Source organism: Myxine glutinosa, chromosome 11 (assembly GCF_964187855.1).
Source record: "Myxine glutinosa chromosome 11, kmMyxGlut1.1, whole genome shotgun sequence".
Lineage (NCBI taxonomy): Eukaryota > Metazoa > Chordata > Myxini > Myxiniformes > Myxinidae > Myxine > Myxine glutinosa.
The window spans coordinates 117,194,038-117,209,631 of NC_136271.1; the positions used below are offsets into that span (position 1 = coordinate 117,194,038).

At 43.5% G+C, this 15,594-nt stretch overlaps 1 protein-coding gene across 3 annotated transcripts in view; it reads left to right on the top strand.

Moving 5' to 3' along the window:
• RPAP1 (RNA polymerase II associated protein 1) overlaps positions 1 to 15,594 on the top strand; it is a 93,018-nt gene that overhangs the window by 5,095 nt on the left and 72,329 nt on the right. The window contains exons 2-10 of one of the 3 annotated variants that reach the window (XM_078787067.1): positions 1,447 to 1,625; positions 5,079 to 5,251; positions 7,916 to 8,008; positions 8,133 to 8,322; positions 9,557 to 9,739; positions 9,901 to 10,107; positions 13,474 to 13,539; positions 14,140 to 14,270; positions 14,420 to 14,518. In XM_078787067.1, the coding sequence (XP_078643193.1) occupies positions 1,447 to 1,625; positions 5,079 to 5,251; positions 7,916 to 8,008; positions 8,133 to 8,322; positions 9,557 to 9,739; positions 9,901 to 10,107; positions 13,474 to 13,539; positions 14,140 to 14,270; positions 14,420 to 14,518 (1,321 nt within the window). The remainder of the gene's footprint in view (positions 1 to 1,446; positions 1,626 to 5,078; positions 5,252 to 7,915; positions 8,009 to 8,132; positions 8,323 to 9,556; positions 9,740 to 9,900; positions 10,108 to 13,473; positions 13,540 to 14,139; positions 14,271 to 14,419; positions 14,519 to 15,594) is intronic. The other 2 variants (XM_078787069.1, XM_078787068.1) reach the window with 2 other exon arrangements.

Sequence of the window (15,594 nt, forward strand, 5' to 3'; positions counted from 1 at the left end):
TTTTGCAAAATGATTTTGAGACCTTCGAGTCAAAAATACGTTTGAGGACACTGAAGGAGGGGTGTAGTTCTGGATAGTTTAGGGAATGTAGAAAGGAGGAACCGTAAGAGATGGTATTATATATATTTTTTGGAATGAATAGATTTGGTGAGCAAGACGAAAGCATCCTTTTGTAGGAAAAGAAGAAAAGGGTGTTATAATATATGAGAGAAAATAGTTGTTCAGGGGAGAGATTTTACATTTCTAACCACGTGATCGCGTGATCGCGAACGAAGAACGAACGAACAAAATAAGAACAACAAATAAACGAATAAGACCTGGGAAGGAAATATTGTTTTTGGGGTTTTTTTTTTTTTTGAGTAGAGATATTAAACAAGGAGGTATGGGGTGAACGACTGGGACGAAACAGAGAACGAAAATAATTGCAGCGCATTCGACGAATCGCTGAGAGAAAAACAAAACCACAAGGTTGGAAGCGGTACGGTAGCCTAAGCCTACGAGTACTAGGCCGCAGAATACTCGATACGCATTAACCGACGATTGTGTATACATGTACGAAAAATTAGCACCGAAAATTTTCCAAAAGATACGCTATAGGTACATACACCGAAAGATAGATACAGTCTCGACAAAAACACAATTGAGAAAGATCACTTAGCTTCGAAAGCATGAGCGCATGGAACAGCTTCGAAAAGATGTGACCTCGCCGTGATCTCGCGAGATCTTGAATCACAGGGCATGTCACAGGGCATGATGACACACACAATAACACAGGAGAGACACAATAACACACAGGGCATGATGACACACATGTCTCACATTTGCAATATCACATAGGAGAGACTTGTACCTGATGACACACATGTCTCAGATTTGCAACACACAGGAGAGACTTGTACATGAGGATACATGTCTCACATTTACAATAACACAGGAGAGGCTTCTACATGATGACACATGTCTCACATTTACAATAACACACAGGAGAGGCTTGTACATGATGACACACATGTCTCACATTTGCAATAACACACTGGAGAGACTTGTACATGAGGACACACAATTTTTATTAATTGGCATTTTTTACCATGGTTATTGTGACTGCTTTGTTTTAGTGAATGTAGATGTTCTTATAACTATCAACATATCCAAGAAAAGTTACCTTTACCATTTGTTGAGCTTCCGGGTTCTTGCATGCCATTATAGAAGAGACATTTGTGGAATATGAAATACGAGATTGTCCTGCCATGGTGTCATGTAATGAGTTATTTCTTTAATTAACCTGCTTTGATGGTTAAGGCATATACCAATAACACCCAATATGCCATGGAATTGTAACTTGTGCTGAGGTGAATATTCAGGCTCATTCAATAAAACAAACTATAAAATCTTGCTGAAAAGCAGTTGTTCGTCATGTGGAAAACCTCTTGCCTCCATGCTGTGCAGGGAATCACGTGACCTGCTGGAACGACCACAGCGTGGCGAGACTGAGGAAGATATTTTGAGGTGTCAGCAGCAGTTCTTGGCTACCGGGACACAGCCGAGCGTCCGAGTAATACGCAGTGCAGACAAGCGTCCGTCAGCATCTGGCAATCGATGGGCCAAAGACGTTATCTGCTTAGGAGGTGAACCTTAGTGGTATTTTTTATTTTAATTTTGTTTTTCCGTGTTTTTATCTCGTCTTCATGTGCTGCATATTATCCCAGTTGCTTTTTCCTTATTAATGGCAAATCCTTTCCCCCAAATTTACATCTCTCGTGTATAGTTGAAGATGCATTTTGCCGTTTTAAATTCCATATTTTCTCATCCTGCTGAACATTTGTCTTCCTGGGTTCTTCAACATCTAAAACATGCAGTTTGTGCCACATATGTTATTCATCTCCAAATATGCAGTCGTATCAGGTGTTTGACATTCACACAAATGTCCATGATATGATTGCTTGTAATTTGATAAGCTTTCGTGTGACATCATTTGTGTAGTCGTGGAAGTGCTGTTTCCAAGAAATCAGAAGAAAGCACTCCAGTTAAAGTTTGTTTCCTGATGCCTTACTTTTTCCTGGCATGTGGTGGATGAATAAACTAGCGAAGAATCCGTCCTTACTTACGGGGATCATTTCCCCAGAATTACGGAGAGGTTAATTACCCCAAAATTGGTGTATTTTACTATGATTTGCATTGAACCTCTTGCTTCGCTGATGGTAGTTGAACAACACAACTTGTATATGTTATTACAGTTTATTGATGTTGAATATTTGCAATTTTTATGTTCCAGAAACATTTGGTTTACTGTTAACCCAGCGTTAATTTTGGTAATTCACACCTGGTGTTGGTTGGCTTAGGGGTTTATGGTGCCGGCTTGGGATTCTAGGATCCTGGGTTCGAATCTCGGTCGATCCCTAAATTAACGCCAGGGGGGTTGACTCAGCCTGTCATCCTTCCGAGGTCGGCAAATTGAGTACCAGCTTGCTGGGATGAATGATCCCGGTGTGTACCCCGATTTAGAATAGGTACACCGTATCCCTGCGCCCTGCGCATCGTAAGAGGCGACCAAGGGTTGGCGTCAGGAAGGGCATCCGGCCATAAAAACATTGCCTCAAACAGGGAACCATGATTGTCATGGGGCCCGCAAGGCTAACTAACCCCTGTTCTAGAGGGGAAAAATGGCCTTAAAACGATCATTCATTCACACACTTATTTTCCAAAAAAACAATATTATGAATTTGTTTTATGTTCCCAGGGATCAGCCTTTTTTCAAGTTGGAAAATGCAATTCTCATTGAGTCATGAATAATACATCATCATAAAGGCTTGGCCTAGTGCTAGAAGTAACGCCGTCTTACTACACCTTCATCTTGCTAAATCCGTCATCCCGAGACCCAGCGTCGGGCATTCAGTCCATCACCTATGGATGTCAGATAGTCAGATAGACCAGATAGATATCCAGATAACCAGATAGAATCACAACTGCCATCAGCGAAGTGCCGAGACGGGTTTAGTGCTGGACGCCGGGATGACGTTCATATCCATAGAGGCCGAGCATAGCGTTATATGTAATGCTGTAATGTTGTCACAGATGTAACACTGTTATAATGTCCCAGCGAAAAGAGCATGACAGACAGACATATGGACGGCAAAATCCAAATTCTTTATTATATAGATAAAAAATGGTGAGACATGGTCCTCGTGCTACATATCTAACTAAGAAAATGTCTCCTTTCTATTTGGTGGTTTTTCATTGGCTGTGAGCTCTTGAATTACCATGATGGCCGAAGTGGTAAATACACCAGACTACCATCCCAGGGGTTGTCAGTTCAAATTTAGCTCATTTGTGACTTTTGAAGATGACTTAATCTGCCTCTCCTGACTTCTCTATTTAATGTTGTGACATCTGCACATTGTGGCTGACTTTAATTGCCTTATTGTTAGCTTGCGATGGCAACAAATTGTTCTCAATGAAAAGACGCTATTCCGCAAAGTCCCCCGAAGTGAATAAAAAATTGTGTTTTACACACGGCAACTCGTAAGGGTAATTTTGTTATACAAGTACACCCACTACATAAGGGAGGGGCAGGAAGGGTCATGTTATTATCCTCTCTGGGGTATATAAGATTACAGTATTACAGTGGATCTTGGCTCGGCTCTATTAGTCAGTGGGGGACGTGATACACATGTAATGACTCAAGAACGTCAGGTTTCCTCCTTTTCAGTTTAGTGTTAAACAGCAGTCGTGACTGTTTAAAAGGGTAATCATACGTGTTTGTGGTTTATCAGATTTTTTAAACTTCTGGTAGGACCTCACGAGACGCCACTATAAGCTCTTTATACACGTTTAACACGGTTTTTGGTCAAGGAGAAAAACCTCATGGGACAATACAATATTAGTATTAATATTAATTAGTAATAACATAAATATTATACTATTAATCATTGACGTTATTACCTCTGCCACCAAAGGTGGATGGAGGTTATGTTTTCACCCTTGTATGTCTGTCTGTCTGCCTGTCTGTTTGTCTGCCTGTCCGTTTGTGAACAAGATATCTCAAAAAGTTGTGGACGGATTCGGACAAAATTTGGTGGAGAGGTAGTGTATGTGACAAGGATAGAATGATTAGATTTTGGTGAACATCCAGATTTGGATCTGGCAAGTAGAATTTTTAAAGTGATTCTCCGCCATTGGGAGATAGGGCCAAAAACGATACATAGCAGGATATCTCAAAAGTTGTCCGGATTTGGATGAAACTTGGTGGACTGGTTGGGTGTCTGACAAGGACGAATCAATTAAATTTTGGTGAAGATCTGAATATGGATTCGGATGTGAGAAATATTTGATTTTCTTAAGTGATTCTTCACCATTGGGAGATGGTGCCAAAAACGATACATAGCACGATATCTTGAAAAGTTATGGACGGATGATTTTGATGCAATGTGATTCTGTATTGTGATTTTTCTGGTCTACTCTGTGATACAAAATGTAAACTGTTCACCTGGCGGAAGTATGCTCTCTACTGAGTGCCGTTCTAGTTACTTTTGTTGTTATAATCAGTCTTGGAAAAACGCCATATAAAGCTACCGATATACACCTCAACAAGCAACGTCCTTTGTGGGGAAAACCTCCTTGGGGTGGAGTGTGTGAAGGGGATTAAGTTAAATCGCTGCAACCTCCATTGTGTGACCATTAGTCCTCCTGTCAAGTTTGGTTGAGAATGGATAAGTAATGATCGAATTTATCGCGGTCAATCAGTCAATCAGTCAATCAGTCAATCAGTCAGTCAGTCAGTCAGGCAGACAGATGGAGAGACACCAAATTGTGTATTTTATTATAATTTTACACAAAACTTGCATTCATATATCTTGTAAGAATGCATGGCGTGTTGCATCGGGGTCTCACGTACTTAGCCACAGTAGCGGTACTTTGTTCAAGTTGGATGTGCTCTTCAGCCAATCATAGTTAGACAGGAAATAGCTGCCTCTCCAGAATTTACTGTTAAATTCATTATCTAAATATTCATAAACTTGTTATTTTACCTGCTCTTAACAAGCAACAAAAGGCCATTATTATTTTCATGAACACACGAACAGAAATTCCCCAGGTTCCTCCAGAGCCATACTCTGGACCAGCGAAGAAATTCCGGATCTTACCTGAAGATCATGTTGATGATGCTGAGGACATGGAGACCGACAAAGAATGTTCTGAAAACCCAGAGGAGCATCGGCACGACACCCACATTACAGCCGTGCTTTCCAAGATCATGGTGAGTTCCACCATAAAAAAATATCTGAGCTGTTATCTGGCAAATTATAAAGGGCCATCTACCTATGAACTGTATCCAATCGCTGGTGCAGAGATTTGAAGGAACTGCAAAGGACTGTGTGTGTCATGGTGATAAAATGGAAGGAAGGTTTAGAGGCAATAAGACAAAAGTTTAGGGGAAGATTTCCAATATGCACGGAGTTGGTTGGGGAGTGGGTTGGTTTGAGAAAACCACTTTGCCCTGGGACAAGTACAAATTCATTTGGATAGCTACATTGAAGGAATCCTCTGCCCGGCAGGTTTATTCATTTGTTTTTATGTACGACATAAAGGGAGTAACTAATGATAATCTTTTTGCTACATAAAATTACGTTTGGGTCTCTAAAATCTGCCTGGATGGGACCACGTCGGCCAATTCGGCGAAGAAAATGTGCCGATTTGTTTCGCAGATTCGGTTGAAATGCTGGAGGAAACTGGTAAATTGGGTATATTATAATAAGTACACAACCTCAAAGGGAAATATGATTCATGAAATTGCACACAGGATGTTCTATTCAAACTAATTTTGTGAATCAAAGTTGTTTCAGTACGTACAATACTCTGTTTGGGTCTTTGATATTGGTGAGGGGAGAGGGACTGGAAAGATATACTACATATACATCCTTTGGGGGGGAAGGGGTGGCTTTGACAGGCCCCTCCGTTTCGGGGGAGGAGGGGAAGGGAAGGAGGAAAAATGTACCCGTGCAAAGAGTGCTTTAACCTCAGTGTTGCTCGGGTAAAAAAGGAAATTGTAATACCCTCTGCCACCATCACCAGATGGCGCTACACGGTACACATTTACATAGAGAATTTATGCCCCTCTCCCGGTCCCCCACACCCTCGCATGAGGCCGCGGCCACATAGCCTACGTTAACCCCCAGGCAAAGTTGTATTTGTATTTGTACCCCGAGTAAAGTATATAAGTGTTTATAGCTGGAATACCCGGCGTTGCTCAAGCAAAGAAGAAACATTAACATATTGGAAATGAGGGCAAATATAATGGAAAAGCAATTACATCCAAATCAGAATCCATCACAAATGTCAAATCATCATTTTACCTTTTCGTTGAATATATACTGCTGAATGTGCCTTTGATCGCGTTTCTGAGTTAAGTATGATGACGTTCAGGAACAATAATAAGAAGAAGCCTTACCACCAACTTGGACCGCTTCTGTTTTTTTTATTTATTATCTGTGACGAGCAGCTCTATGAGAGGACCGCGTTGTTGTTCTTGTTGTTGGGGTGCCTTTTTGTTCTTGTTGTTGGGGTGCCTTTTTGTTCTTGTTGTTGGGGTGCCTTTTTGAATAGCGCATACACTCGGACTTCCCCTACTGAACAAGCCCGTTTCAATTTATCCCTCTGCCACCCAGAATTAACATTAATAAATAACATTAATGAATTAAAATTAACATTAACAGAAATAACACTCACATCCATACATTATATGTAATCAGTTGATGAAGCATGTTGCATCGCAAAACAAAGGACAAGATCAGAACTGAAAGACAAAAAGACGTGAGTGCATGTGTATAATTTAATGACTAGTCGAATTTGGTAGCGCATATTGCAACGGATATCCTCATGATTCTACACGTCGCAGCTGGTGACCACACTGGTCATTTTTCTCTTGTTTGTATACATAATCGAGGATTGTGTAAGAGCTAACACATTGAACACGAAAACATGCACAGATGCATAAAACATGCAATGAAGGGAGCGGGAGACAAGAGGGGGAGGGAGAGGGAAGCACACAAGCACAACAACAGTAGTGAACAGGGACGTCGGTAGATCTGTGGAAGGGGGAGGGCTGGGGAGGAGGGAAGGGCACACGGTATAAAGCAAATGAACGCAACTAGGAATTTCACTCCTAGGAGTTTCATGAAAGAAGTTGGGGATTGAAAGAGGTGGATTTGGGGTGTTTTAACGGGGGTAGAAAAGATCAAGGTTTGAAGACAAGAGATGGTGGTGAACAGCTTTTTTAAAGACCAGGAGGGTAGAGTGGGATGAAAGAGAGTGTGGGAGTTTGTTCCAGAGGCGGGAGTAAAGAGGAATGAAAGAGTGAAGGTGAGGAGAGAGTCTTGATCTTGGCAGTTCACCAGAAGAGGGTTGCTGGCATATCTTGTGTGTCCTGCAGGAATATTTGGGGGACAGAGCACAGACAAAGCAGGGGGAGCAAGGCTGGAGAGGAGTCGGGAGAAGACAGAAAGACCACCTACTTGTCTGCTGTGAGAGAGAGAGAGAGAGCTTCCGGAATAGTTTGATTATTTATGTTCAAACGTCTGGTAATTGTTTTGTATTTATTTATTCATATGTACTTGTTTATAGCTGTCATTAATCAAAAAGGCATAGGCACTATAGAGCGATTTAAAAAAAAAAAAAAAAAAAAAAAAAAAAATTCCGCTAAAAACGATTTTTTTTTTCAAAGATTTTTTTTGTTCGCCTAAAACACTCCCAGGCACTCACTGATGAACCCCTGAACGTTTGAGGAAGATACGTTCAGAAATCTCTGAGAAAAATGGCGACACAGACCAATGGCTCTCTTGTATAGTAGATTTGGATTTTGTCCTTTGGCTCAGGTGTCATATATTTGAATGCTCGCGGCTCATTTTCTGTTTCCATCCTAAAGGAGCGAGATACCAGTGGTTTGCCAGTCACGCTGCCTCCAGTCACCACTGGAGCCTTCCCAAAAGTATTCCATAGGTCTTTGGAACTGCCACAGGTAGATATTTATTGAGTATGTTATTTATGGGGATTTGACACCAGCCAAGATTTGTTTTTTTGATGCAAAACTCTTCCCACCTTTCTTTTATTTATTTATTTATTTATTTGTTTATTTATTACAGGGCCAGGCTCTGCCTGGTAGGAAGAGCTTGTTTGCACAACAGACTGCTGCGCGGAAGGCAGCTTCACTTACTAGTGGGGATGCTTTACCCCCTTTCTCTCACACGGTTTCCTCCATCGTTGAAGGAGCTACTACAAGAGCTTCACGTGCCCTAGAGAATGAAGTGCAAATGGATCACTCGTCAACAACAGGTTGTTGCATTATGCAGAAAAACTTACCATTATGATTTATCTGTCGTACTAGTAGCTGGAAAACCATCTCCTGCTACACGCTTAACGATACTATTAACCGGTTACACATTCTCTGAATAATACGTGTACTTTTCATTTTTTTGAAACAAGGTCAAGGCTCATGGAAGAGCTCTGAAACAGAACAGATCAGGACACACTATAACAAAGGGAACAGGAGAAAGGGTAAACACCAGCAGCAGGAGGGAGAAAGTAGATGGAGATGGACAAGCTGGGGATGCAGGTAACTATGATGGGTAGAGGGAGAACGTAAGGGGTGGAAAACATGGATACATAAGCAAAATTTTGGAGGGATGGGGTGGTTTAATGGGTGTAGAGAAGATCATGGTTTTGGATGGGGGATGACTTGAGATGGTGGTGAACAGCCGTCTTGAAGACCTGGAGGAAAGAATGAGATTGAAGAGAATGTGGTGGGTGGTTCCACAGGTGGGGAAAAGAGGAATGATTGAGTGGAGGTGAGTAGTGATTCTGGATTTTGGGAGTTTCATCAGAAGGGAGTTACTGGCAGACCATGTTCACCCTGCAGAAACCTGGAAAGGAGGTGGTAGAAGACAGGGAGACCACCGGCCTGTGTGATGTGAAAGCGATAGGCTCATAGACTAAGCTTCGTCGTGAGAGATTCCAATGATCTTGAAAGCCTTGGTTTCCATGGTGTCAAGCTGAGCATGAATAATGTGAGGCGGTGGAGCCAGCCTAAAGTGGAGAGCAGTTGTCCATCAAGCTGTGGATGAATGTGGATGTAGGTGGGTAGGAGCTCAGGTGTGCCAAGGAAGGACTTTGTACGACAGAGGATTTCTAGTCAGCATCTGGCTTTGGAAGCCAACTTTGAAATGTGGCTTGCCCAAGAATGATCATGGCTGAGAGTGAGACCTAAGAGTTTGAGTGACTGAACCTCTTTGAAAGGGTTGAATTGTTTGATTATATTTCCTGGGTGATTATAATTTAATTTTCAACACCCACGTTATCTTTTGCGAAGAATAGGCAAGTTATCTCTGGCAATCTGAGGAAATTACCAAATTCTATCCCTGACTATCTCAAGGAAGCCAAAAGCAAACAACTCTGTGTGATCCTTGCCACGGCACTGATTTGGCAGCACTGAAGCATTGCAGGGAGAGATGTTCTACCAGAGAGAGCTGTTATCCATATTATTTTTGTCTTTGTCTTTGTGGTGTTGCAGAAATGTCACAGATGGCAGATATAAAGGGCACAGCTTGTCGCGGTTTGGTCACAGGACAGGGCCTGGGAACGGCAGATGCAATGCGTGAACTTCAAAGCATTCACAAAGAAAATGAAGCCCAGCTCCATTCAATGGGGGATGCCAAGATAAAGGAGGCTCAACAAAAGCTGCTTGCTCAGCTCGGTGAGGATTTATTATTTATTTATTATTATTATTATTTTGACACTTAAATGTTGATGAATGTTCCCTTTTTAATATTTATTATTTATATTTTTTACAAAATTGCCTTTTTGAATTAAATTGCGATTCTGAATATGAAATTCCAATTGTCACTAAATGTCCAGATCCCAAACTGGTTGCCCTCATGAGATCACGTAAAGCTCCATCTCCCATGAATGCTGAGAGTGAGAAGACGGATGCATGCCTTGGTGATGGCAACAAGGGCAGGAAAAAAGTAACGTTCGTTGAGCCTTCTGGTTGTCAAATACAGGTTGCTCATACAAGCACTATGGAGGAGAAGCCAGGAACTCTCATCAAGGAGAAACATGATGGTAATGTTCCTGCCTCAGCTTTTATCCCACTATCTATATATACACAAAGAATTAAGTTAAGCACCCCCCCCGTTTTTTTACAACCTCGCACATTACAAGTTTGTTGTCGTCAAAACAGTGTAATATACCCATTGATATTGCTATATTTTCTGGAGAAGTGATATTATGGTCACATAAAAACATAACAATCATGCCGTTGTCAATATTTTATTCTGAATAATTTAAGGTGAAAATTTTTGGGAATTTTAGGCATATTTTCACCTCAATTTAAGTATGGAGCTATAGGTCCATCACGGACAGTGTGGATGACGTTTATGTTTTCTAACGTACAGTCATTGTTCTGAGAAGACCTCTAGCGATCTTTGCGTCAATAACGTGTGTAGGACCCACGTGATCGGATCACTGACTCAACCCTACGTCTCATAGACCCTATAAGCCGTCGTATGCGTTGCTGTGGCAGGTTGTTCCATTCCCGATGTAATGCACGTTCCAATTCATCCAGATTGGCTATTGGAGGGACCATCTTCGCAATTTGTCGTCCCAACATGTCCCAAACGTGCTCGAGGGGGTTCAACCTGCCACAGCAACGCATACGACGGCTTACAGGGTCTATGAGACGTAGGGTTGAGTCAGTGATCCGATCACGTGGGTCCTACACACGTTATTGACGCAAAGATCGCTAGAGGTCTTCTCAGAACAATGACTGTACGTTAGAAAACATAAACGTCATCCACACTGTCCGTGATGGACCTATAGCTCCATACTGAAATTGAGGTGAAAATATGCCTAAAATTCCCAAAAAATTTCACCTTAAATTATTCAGAATAAAATATTGAAAACGGCATGATTGTTATGTTTTTATGTGACCATAATATCACTTCTCCAGAAAATATAGCAATATCATGGGTATATTACACTGTTTTGACGACAACAAACTTGTAATGTGCGAGGTTGTACAAAAACGGGGGGGGGGGGGGGGTGCTTAACTTAATTCTTTGTGTATATATAAAACACTGTGTGTGTGTGTGTGTGTGTGTGTGTGTGTGTGTGTGTGTGTGTGTGTGTGTGTGTGTGTATGGGTGTGTATGGGTGTGTGTGGTGTGTGTGTGGTGTGAGTGTGGTGAGAGTGATGTGTGATGTTACCGATAGACTTCTAAACAGAGAGGCGCTCACGTACTTGATATTTGGCACAGACATGGCCATTGAGCCTGGGAAGGACATGGCCTACCTAAAAATATTTGATGAGATCCATATTTTTATTCATATTTACCTCAGCGCATTTCAGCGAGGAATATTATACACGGAATCTGAGCCGGTGGCAGAGCAGCGCACTGATTCGCTCAGAGCTATCACGTGATGTTCCATCCCCGCCGCCAGACCATTGAACATAAAACACAGTTTGTGTGTGTGTAATGTTACCGATAGACTCCTAAACGGAGAGGCTCACGTACTTGATATTTGGCCCCCTCCCTCCCCTCCCTTCCCTCACCCTCCTCTCCCCTCCCCCCTCCCCCTCCCTCCCCCTCCCCCTCCCTCTCCCTGCCCCTCCTCTCCCCTCCCCCCTCTTCCTCCCCCTCCCCTCCTCCTCCCCTTCCCCCACCTCCCCCCTCCCCTCCCTCCCCTCCCCCTCCTCTCCCCTCCCCCTCCTCTCCCCTCCCCTACCCTCCCCGTCCTCTCCCCTCCCCCTCCCTCCCCCTCCTCTCCCCCTCCCTCCCCCTCCTCTCCCCTCCCCCTCCTCTCCCCCTCCCTCCCCCTCCTCTCCCCTCTCCCTCCCCCTCCCCCTCCCCTTTCCTCCCCCTACCCCTCCCTCCCCTTCCCCCTCCCCCCTCTCCCTCCCCTCCCCTTCCCCCTCCCCCCTCTCCCTCCCCTCCCACTCCCCTCCCCTTCCCCCTCCCTCCGTTTCCCTCCCCTCCCCCACCCGGCAATGCCGGGTTCTTCTGCTAGTATTAAATAAGGCAATTGTATCTATGTATGTATATATGTATTGTTACGTTTATGGGTGTAGGTGAAAGGATACCGTAGGGAAGGTAGCTGTAAAATTGTAGCATGGACCATGGACACGTCGGAGAAATCTAGATGTACTTAAGTAGGGAAACTGTAGCTTAAGATTGTTTGTGTCTTCACATCGGGGGGGGGGGGGGGTCGGGGTGGGGGGGGGTCGGGGTGGGAGGTGAAGCAGTGCTAATTAGCTATAGGGATTAAGGCTAATTTTCTCCAGTACGTGATTTTCCCTCTGTAATCTTTCCCTTTACATTTTGCTGACAACGCCGGCCATGAAAACCTCCTTTGAGCAACATTTACCACGCTGGCAAGAACCCAAGCAGAGCTGGTCGGGGCAAGCCCCACCCCCCAATGGGCCTAATAAGGAAAAAGGCCACGCCCCTGGAGTGGAGTGGTGTGATGGGGAGGTGGAGTAAGAGCTGGCAGGCCACTCCCCTGAAGGTCATGATTGGCCCAGTAGTCGTGGGCTGATAATGGGGTGATTTGGAAAGAGCTTCGCCATTGGTCGGTGTGATGTCACCGAGAAGCTTCGAGAGACGCTGGTTCTTGGTTTTGGACAAGAAGCTCGCCATTTTTGTGCGCTTGGTGCTGACAATTGTGTGCGGATTTTGAGGAGGTTTTGGACGGTGATGCTCTGCCAGAGAGCTGAAGGCCGTGCTGTTCGTCCCCAGGACAAAAAGGTGGGGAAACGAGAGGGCCGTCTTTACGACTTGCCTCATCCCCGGTGGGCGCCCACAGTGCCTTCAACATGCGGCGTTCGACGTGGCAATATTGGCCGAGTTTCCCACGCGAGCGGCTCCGAGCCACCTTGCACTGCCGACCTCACCAAAATAACTCATTGGGACCAGCTAAGTGCTGAAAGGGGATTTCTTTTTATTTTCTTACCTTTTCCCTGTGTAATTGCATTTGAGTAAGTGTGTGGAGATACCTCAGTTAGGAATTTAATTTACCTCAACATTTATTTCGATATTTTCACCCCTTGCTTTATATATAAAAAACCACCTTTAGAGGCCATTTTTCCCCGCAAAGCGGGGGTTGGCCTTTTTCGGGAACCGTGGTTGTTGTTGTTTTCGGTCCCCTTTTTGAAGCAATGTTTTACGGCCGGATGCCCTTCCTGACGCCAACCCTTTTTGCCGCCTTTAACGACAAACAGGGAATTACCAGTGAACTGGTACTCAATTAGCCGACCTCGGAAGGATGACAGGCTGAGTCAACCCCCCTGGCGTTAATTCAGCAATCGACCGGGATTCGAACCCAGGATCCTAGGATCCTAAGCCGGCACCCTAGCCGCTAGCCCAACACCTTGCTTTATTGTCATTAATTTATTTGTTGAATTTACTGTCGTGTTGCTTTCGTTCCGTTCAGGTAAATGTCTCGCAGTCTCCATCTCGCGCGTGTTCATAATCGCCATCTTCGGCTTCCGCCTCGTGAGTAAGAACGTTTGGCTATTCGTCATCCAGCGGTCTTAATCGCTGGTGACAGGACAGTATGTATGTATGTATGTATGTATGTATGTATGTATGTATGTATGTATGTATGTATGTATGTACGTATGTATGTACGTACGTACGTACATCTGAAAATCATAAAAAAACAAGGCTGGGCTGATCTCCACCAAATTTTGCATATGTGTTGGTAGTACCCAGGTTCAGGTCATGGGCACAATCCCCTCCCCCATAAGCAAAACCTTAAGAGCAGTACTCCATGAAGCTATCTACCTTGGAGGTAGATAAAAGTTCAGGTGTGGCAAGGAAGGACTTTGGACGAAGGAGGATGCGCAGCTGATGACTGGCTTTGGAGGCCAACTTGGATATGTGTGGTTGCCTGATGATTTCTTTTTCATGATGATTTGTTCTATTTTTCTGATGATTTCCTTTTAAAGATATAGACGGGAAATTATAGTGCTTTCTGATATCAAAGAGAACCGAAGCAGCTTTGAATCTCTGCCATACATCCGAGTTATCAAATTACTGTCTCCAAAATAAACCTTTGCACCATCTCATCATCTGTCTTTTTTGTTTCATTGTGCAGATAAGGCCTTTGCTGGCCTACCACTAAGACCTGCACTAGACTGGTTGCATATGGACAAACTGGAAACTGAGAAGCTTGAGTGGCTAAGGGAGATGCCACAGCTTTCTCCCCGACGCAAACGTACATCACAGGTAGGTTGGGGGTATTGGGCACCTTTGGAGTAACTTTCTTTCTTGAGTATAATGGCTGTTTCTCTCTTTTTACCTCCGACTCTTTAGTGCTAGTTTTGTTTTTGTAGTTACCACTTCCATGTTTCCTGATATTGCTCTCCTGTTCGCAGGAAATGCAAGCACGATTTAACTTTCAAGGTTCTGTGGTTCCTCCTGACATTGAGCTGCCCACGCACCTCGGCCTGCATCACCATGGAGATGAACCTGAGGTATCTGATGTTCCTGCTCGTACCTTGGTCCCATGTTTCATGATGGAACTAGAACGGCACTCGGTAGAGCGCATACCTCCGCCAGGCTAAACAGTTTGTTTTGTGTCCTAATGATAGGCCGGATCTGGACCTGAACCAAAATCGAATCGGCTTGTTATTGTCACCTAATCAACTCTCATCCACCTAGTTTAGTCATAAGCCATCTATAACTTTTTTAAATATAATAATGTTATATATCGGTTTTCGCCCGATCCTTCAATGGTGAAGAATCAATTAAAAATTAAATTATTCTCATATCCCAATCCATATTCAGATCTTCACCAAAATCGCATCTATTTGTCCTTGTCACACACCCAATCGATCCATCAAGTTTCGTCCAAATCCGTCCATAACTTTTTGATACATCCTGCTATATATCGTTTTAGCCCTATCTCCCAATGGTGAAGAATCACTTAAAAAATTATACTAGCCGGATCCGAATCTGGATCTTCACCAAAATCTAATCATTTCGTCTGTGTCAAATACACGACCTCTCTGCCAAATTTTGCCCGAATCCATCCACAACTTTTTGAGATGTCTTGTTCACAGACAGACTAATAGACAGACAGACAGTGTTGAAAACATAACCTCCATCCACCTTTGGTGGCGGAGGTAATAACATTGCTAGAATTCTCACCTCTTTTCGAGTTTCCAGTTTTCTTCCACTTCTGTGATTGAGAGTTTGCGGATGTATCCATGGTGTTCACCCTCTGTGTCCGCACCTTGCTCCCATTCTTCCCTATGTCCATTATTTCTCCAAGAGTCCCTTTGTTTTCAAGTCTTCTTTTGGTGTGCTCCTACTCTCTTTCTATTGTTATTTTCGTTCTGTTATGTCCTGATCTGCTATGTGTTCTAGCTGCTCCATTGGTAGTCCTATTAATACAAAAATAATGTGAGTAATAGTGCTTAATTTTGTTCAAATGATCTGGTACAAATACAGTTGCTGAGTTTTTCTTTTATTCGTACAAATCACTGATTGCTTGTGGGTGCGGAGGTGAAAGTGTACAGGAGGTATGAGGGCTGATGGCTGAGATTGA